The sequence below is a fragment of the Sinocyclocheilus anshuiensis genome, unplaced genomic scaffold (genome assembly GCF_001515605.1).
Source record: "Sinocyclocheilus anshuiensis isolate Anshui unplaced genomic scaffold, SAMN03320099.WGS_v1.1 scaffold3005, whole genome shotgun sequence".
In the NCBI taxonomy this organism is placed as follows: Eukaryota; Metazoa; Chordata; class Actinopteri; order Cypriniformes; family Cyprinidae; genus Sinocyclocheilus; species Sinocyclocheilus anshuiensis.
Window position 1 is genome coordinate 154,618 of NW_015540835.1, and position 7,236 is coordinate 161,853.

Consider the following 7,236-nt stretch of genomic DNA (forward strand, 5'->3'; position numbering starts at 1 on the left):
ATGAGTTTTTTTCTACAGCGGTGAATCTCATGAAACATGTCAAGAATATATATGAGTCATATTTCACCCCAAAATCAAAAGGAAAATAAAATAAAATGAAACCTATTTTGAAGACCATTAATATATATATTTTTGCATTCTAACATTTTCTAAAGACATTCCAGCACATTCAACACAGTTAGAGAATTTCTATATATTTTTATTAATATTTATATATTAGATTTCCCTTCATTGTAAGACTTTGGGGGTACTTCATTATTATTTGACAAAGAAAAATGTTGGAAAAACGGTGGATCTTCAAAAAATAAAAAAAGTTCCTATTTCGGGCTGAAATGTCTTGTCAGATTTTCGTGAGATTCACCTGCAGAGGAATAAACCGGAAGGTTGAACGCACTTACAGCTCAGTTCGATCCGAATGAAGTCTTTGATCCCCAGGTTCTCCAGAAACACTCCCGATGAAGAGCTGGTCTTAAACAGGAAGGAGATGTCTGCGCTCAGCTCCCCGTGGAACGTGGGAAAGTGCAGGTACGACGTCTCCTTGTTGAAGTAGGCAGCGTTCCAGAAGTTATCTGGAAAAGACATTTACAGCAGCATGGAACAGCGTTGTGGTTTTCATTAAGCACATGAAATGCCAATCCAGAGCTGATATACCACCGGTGGGTTTGACAGGTTGACAGAGTAAGCGCTCACAGTATGATTAGTGAGGTACTTACTGTCACCGTAACACTGCAGGGGTCCCACTCTGTAGGCCGCTTCGGAACCAGATCTGTTGATGTCACCCACAGTCAGCGCTCGCACCGGCAAATGCTCTTTATGGGACAGCAGCCCGGAGTCATTTGACCTGCCAAAGAAATCTAATCAAATCATCTATTATTTATCTATTTAATTTTTTTTTGCATTGCAAGCGCATTTCCATTTCCAATAATGCAGAAAAAACCTAAAGTAAAAATAGAAGCAAAACTGTAAAACTTGTTTTAATTTTGTATATTTTAATTAAAAACATGTTTAAAAGTGTTCGGACAGTGCCCCTGAGTCAGGTATGAAATATATAATACATAACTCAATATCTTTTGCTTTTTTTGTTTTGCAATGCATTGCATTGTAAGAACATTTTCCAAAAAAGCAAAGTTAAAAAGAGATCCCAAACTGTAAAACCTAATTTGTTTATTGCATCAGGATGGCATCTTAATAAATTCCTTAGATTTTTGGTCCTTCGATTATACTGCAACTTACTTTTTTTTTTTCATCACAACCACATTTTCCACAATGCAGAATAAATAATTTAAAAACAATGACTTAAAAGAGTGATATCAGCTAAACAGCCATTTTTGCCAATTGGTGTAGATTAAAATTGTACCTACTGTAGTAACAAAAAAAGTAAAACCTATTACCAAACATCAGTATTCACCTATATATAAGTATATAAGGTTTATACACACACACACACACACGTGCACACACACGCGCACACACACGCGCACACACACGCGCACACACACACGCACACACACACACACACACACACACACACACACACACACACACACACACACACACACGTAGTAATGGTTTTTATACTGTACAAACTGTGTTTTCTATTGCCCTACACCAAACCTACACCTAAACCTACCCCTCACAGAAAACTTTGTGCATTTTTACAATCTCAAAAAAACTAATTCTGTATGTTTTATAAGCTTTTGTACCCATAGGGACCTCAATTTAGGTCCCCACGGTGACACAAGTCCCCATGAGTCGTTGTGTATTCAGGTTTTAGTCCCCACCAGTGTAGAAAAACCTGTACACACACCCACATACATAAAAATATATAAATATATAGTTGAATATGTGGAAAATGCATTGCTGAAACTGTGAACATTTTATAACACGAATGAATAGTCGAATCAGAAATTTGAATTAGTTCATTAAATCAGATTCAATTGATTAAGCTGATTCTGAGAAATGAATCAAATTGACCAGTTCTAATGCTGTTTTTGCACCTGAAGTTTAAATTCATACTGTTTGAAAAACATAAACATCTCAATGCATTAGTTATATGAATTTAAAAGGTATAAATGTCTGGTATAAATGCTACAATGCACAAAAACATCCCAATGTTCCTGAAAGTAGGCCTCATTTTATTTAAATCAGCATATTGTCTTATTCTGATGTGGTTTGCGGTTGTAATATGAGCCGGACGTGTTGCTGACATGAGAGTGTGTGTCGCACCACTCTTTGCTGTCGGCGTCACAGTTGCAGAAGTGTTCGGGATGCACACAGTTGTCCTGCAGGCCACAGGCGCACTGCTGACTGCCAGGCACCGCGCCGCCCCAGTACATGTGCGCCTCACCCGACCGGCCCACCCACCAGCTGAACGGAGCGCCGTCTGCAACAACAACACAAACACACAGCAGCGATCATGAGTCTGACGCTACACAATCACACTGAGACACCGAAAAACATGACAGGAAGCACACCCAGATTAACTGTTTGTGAGTTTTTTGTCATTTTTCAATTACCAATTTCGTCTCAGGTATTTCTACTACAGTTTTGCAAAAGAAAAAAAACCACCAATCAATCAATTGTTCGGATCATTTGACCCTGAATTTGATGAGAAATGTTTGAGTTCATATTGACATCTCTTGAGTTTTGGTTGCAGACTTTGGGAACCTGGCAAATCGGAGCACAATTTGAGTCATTTTGAGACGATGTGTGAGATTACTGAGGTCCTTTTCTCATGAGAAAAATCTGAAAAACATGACTAACCCTGAATTTGTTGAGAAATGTTGGAGAGCTCTGAGTTCTGGTAGCGCACTTTGGGATCTTGGCAAATACACTACCGGTCAAACGTTTGGGATCAGTAAGACTTGTAATGTTTTTAAAGAAGTCTCTTCTGCTCATCAAGGCTGCATTTATTTGATCAAAAATACAGAAAAAAAACAGTAATCTTGCAAAATGTTATTACAATATAAAATAATGGTTTCTATTTTAATATCCTTTAAAATATAATTTATTTCTGTGATGCAAAGCTGAATTTCCATCATCATTACTCCAGTCTTCAGTGTCACATGATCCTTCAGAAATCATTCTAATATGCTGATTTACTATTAGAATTAGCAACAGTTGTGCTGCCAAATGTTTTTTTTGGAAACTGCGATACTTTTTTCAGGGTTCTTTTGATGAATAAAAAGTTAAAAAGAACAGCATTTATTCAAAATATAAATCTTTTCTAACAATATAAACCCAGCCTTGATGAGCAGAAGAAACTCCTTTAAAAACATTAAAAATAGTTCTGATCCCAAACTTTTGAATGGTAGTGTATGAGCACAATTTAAGTCATTTTGAGATGATGTGTGAGTTGATTGAGGTCTTTTTCTCATGAGAAACACCTGAGAAGCAGAAAATATCTCTGTTTGCTCTACTTTTAATCTCATTGCTGTTTGAGAGAAAGCATTTAGATGTTAAAGAGCTCTCGTGAGTCTCGCATGCATCAGTCCAAGTTTAATCGAGATGAGCACGCTATTTTCATTACTGTTTATCTGACATATTTACGCCCGACACCGTGTTCTCCCTGTCTCATCAAGAACTCTGATAATGCGACAACTAATGGACGTAATTACCATCTGTGCGGATGTTTCATGTTTATTTGAGAGACTAGAGACCCGTTATAACCCTGCGTTAGACACCGAACCAAACCGCCCATGACAAACCCACACAAACAAACATGATAAGAGCTCTTCAAAGGTGCAAATGCACATGAATAATCTACCCTAAAGGTGACTTTCAATTAATTTAATGCAGAAAAAAAAGCGGGGAAATAACTGAGCTGTCCGTAACAAAGAGCATAACAATCAGTTTGAGTCGTTTGCTTAAGCGTCATGCTTTTGCAGATGGAGCGAGGTTTTAATAAGCCTGACCTTTCATAGGGAGGGGGCGATCGATATTCCTAATAAAAAGGGCTTACCTGGTGTGTTCAAGAGCCGTGACTTTTTGCAGTGGTAGGAGAGCTCCTGCTCGCAGTACTCCGCCTGGGTAATTATCGCCTGGATCTGCTCCACATCGGCGGAATAGTTAAAGTGGGCTAAATGCTGATTTATCCCGGAGGACACTTTTAATTTGGTGAGCTCCGTGTTATTATGTTGGATCACCATCCATGCTTTATCTGCAGGGAAAAGAGGGATTCGACCGATGAAAATGCTAAAATGACACACGTGCACAATGTTTTAGCTCAGAGCTCCGTCGATTTCATGTTGTGCAACAGTCACGTGACCTTTAAAAGGTCACAGGATGCTCATTAAAAAACCTAAAGCATGCGATATATACTAAACAATCATAAACACAGGCTCTTGGGTTCGAAGAATGTTTATTAAGAGCCATTTTGGGCTGAATTGGGTTCTTGAGTTGCTTTAGAGATTATTGATGTTTCATTTTAGGTTCTTCATAATGGTTTTACTCTGTTAAAATCATGAAATTACATTTTCAACCCATTTTACTTATATAGTGTAATGTCAGAAATTGTTAACTAAACAATTTATTCATAACTTTTTTCCTTAACCTTAATGGAAATAAAACCACACACACACACACACACACACACACACACACACACACACACACACACACACACACACACACACATATATATATCTATAACCTAAAACTGAAATAAAAATAAATAAAAAATAAAAATAAATATGTAATCCCCAAAACTAAAAAAAACCTGAAAATATAAAAATAAAAACTAATTCAAAATATTAATACTATAATACTATAATACTGTATACAAAAGTAGGTATTAATAAAATTGACAAAAACAGCAATAATACTGAAACATAAACTAAAATTAAAATGGAAACTGAAAATATATATAAAAAACGAATTAAATATATTAATACTATAACAGTATATACCAATAAAAATGGCAAAAGTATTTAATACTATTATTAAAATATATTTAATATTATTAAAATTTAGACTAAAATTTATATGAAAACAAAAAATATATAAATACAAAAACAATATGAAATATTGATAAATACTATAATACTGTCTATAACAGAATATACTAATAATAAAAAAAAAATGACAAACACAAAACAGTATTACTAAAACTGAAAATATAAAAATTCAAAAATTCAACTAATTCAAAATAGTAAAAAAAGTATATGTCGATTACACTATATACTAATAAATGTAAGTTGTAGGTTTACACCATGTAAACTAAAATGAAAACGATTTTAAAATAAATCTAATTCAAAATATTAATAATACTAAAATAACACTGATGTGAAATAGGATACTGAATGAGAAAACATATGTAACCACGGGGAACTGACTGGATGAAGAAAAGAAAAGTCATTTTAGAATTGGTTACGAAGAAACTTATTAAGTAAATATTTTTTCTTTAGAATAAAACTGCACTGCTGAATCATGCAAGGTAAGACTAGCAATGTATATTAAGAAAGTCAATAGAGTCCATTTGGATTTCACATTGACTTTAACAAAGAAGAAGTGAGGATCTATCAAAGGTGACGTGATGGTTTTCTAAAGAGCCATACAACTTCAAACGCCTCTTCTGTGGCATCAGGCTGTAAAAGCCTTTTAAAACTTTTTTTTTACAAGTGAACGTCGCACAGACGGCTCAAAGGTTGATCTGTCTGCTTCTTCTAAAGTGTGTTTTTCCTCGAGTGTCACAGATGACTTCCTCCGTGGGGTGTGACACGGAGCGTGAAGGATCAAAAGCTGTGGATTAAAGTCCCAATTACGGAGTGTTTAAAAGGATTTAATCACTTCGGATTCGCTGCGTGAGATTCACCTGACATGTTGCAGTAGATTAGTTGAGGTTTGATGGGGCCGCTTCCATCCACGTCGATGTAGTAAAAGCCAGACGTGTTTCCTTTGTGTTTGTATGCTTCACACGATGCTTCATAAATTGCTGTAAACACAAAAGCAGTAGGTTAGTGTGGAGAGATACTGAGGTGAAGCTGTTTATGTTTAACACTGTGAATAATAACAGTAACATACATAAACAAGTGTTCATTTACACTTTCTGTCTACGCATAAAGTTGAGATTTGTTCGTGCAACGTGTGTGAAAATGCAGCTCACGTAAAAACATCACTTTTTGTTTTCACACCCTGTAAAATGTTTTTACGTGCTGTATGGATGGTCAGATGGTTTTGATTCCAGTACTTGAGATACTTCAAATACTGCCAAAAACATTTTCGCCATATTTTTAGGATTAAAATGTTAAATATTTGTCAGGTGTGTGATATATGAACAAACCCTTCTATAAAAACCTTCAGAATACAGATATGAAGAAAACTGTAAGTTTTGGTGTATGTAAGTGCTGCTGAAGTGCAGAAAAAACTAATTTTGAGAAAACAGCCTTTAAAGATATGTATTGTAATTGAAATCTACAGACACAAATAGATGAAGTGCAAAAATAAAACCAGGCGATTGATATATGAACAAACCCCTCAGTAAAAACCTTCAGAATATAGATATGAATAAAACTGTAAATTTTGGTGTACGTAAGTGCTGCTGAAGTGGAGAAAAAACTCATTTTGAGAAAACGGCCTTTAAAAATATATGTAATCTAATCTAAATTTACAGACACAAATAGATAAAATGCAATCAAGTAAACCAAAATAAATAAATGAAAGGGTACTTTGGATGTTTTCTTTCCAGTAATCCGAAAGAAGTCTAGTTATGGACATAAAATTTCAAAATTGATCAGAAAAAGTACATGAAAACAATGGTTTTGCCTGTAGTGACTTGCATTGATGTATGTAATTATTTGATTACACAATTCATTCCAAAAGAGCAGTATTTATCTGGCACAAAATAATTAGGATAATAGCATCAAAACTAAAATATTAATACACAAATTTTCAATAAACACAATTAATTTACTGTATATGACAAAAAACAGCAGTATTTAACTAACATTTTATTACACTAAAATATTTTGTTTTTATATATTATTATACTAATATAATATATATTTTAAAGGGGTCATATGATGCGATTTAAATTTCCTCTGCTCACTGAAGGCCGTGGTGTGTGATGCTGTGTTTCGTTGTGAGAGTGAAACTACTTTGTTTGGCCTTCCAAAAATGGACATGACTAGAAATCAGTGGTTAAGTTGCATTTACAACACTGTTCCAGAACAGTTCATCCCAAATATTCAGATGTGTGCAGCGCATTTTATGGAGGACGAGGACTGTTTCCTGGGAGAG

The 7,236-nt window shown here is 35.0% G+C and overlaps 1 protein-coding gene across 1 annotated transcript in view; it reads right to left on the minus strand.

Moving 5' to 3' along the window:
* The window catches only part of LOC107687381 (contactin-associated protein-like 4), a 119,633-nt gene that overhangs the window by 30,371 nt on the left and 82,026 nt on the right, over positions 1 to 7,236 (minus strand). Inside the window, exons 14-18 of the mRNA XM_016484676.1 lie at positions 5,813 to 5,932; positions 3,962 to 4,159; positions 2,227 to 2,383; positions 714 to 841; positions 399 to 569 (exon numbers count right to left, since the gene is read on the minus strand). Coding sequence (XP_016340162.1) covers positions 399 to 569; positions 714 to 841; positions 2,227 to 2,383; positions 3,962 to 4,159; positions 5,813 to 5,932 — 774 coding nt within the window. The remainder of the gene's footprint in view (positions 1 to 398; positions 570 to 713; positions 842 to 2,226; positions 2,384 to 3,961; positions 4,160 to 5,812; positions 5,933 to 7,236) is intronic.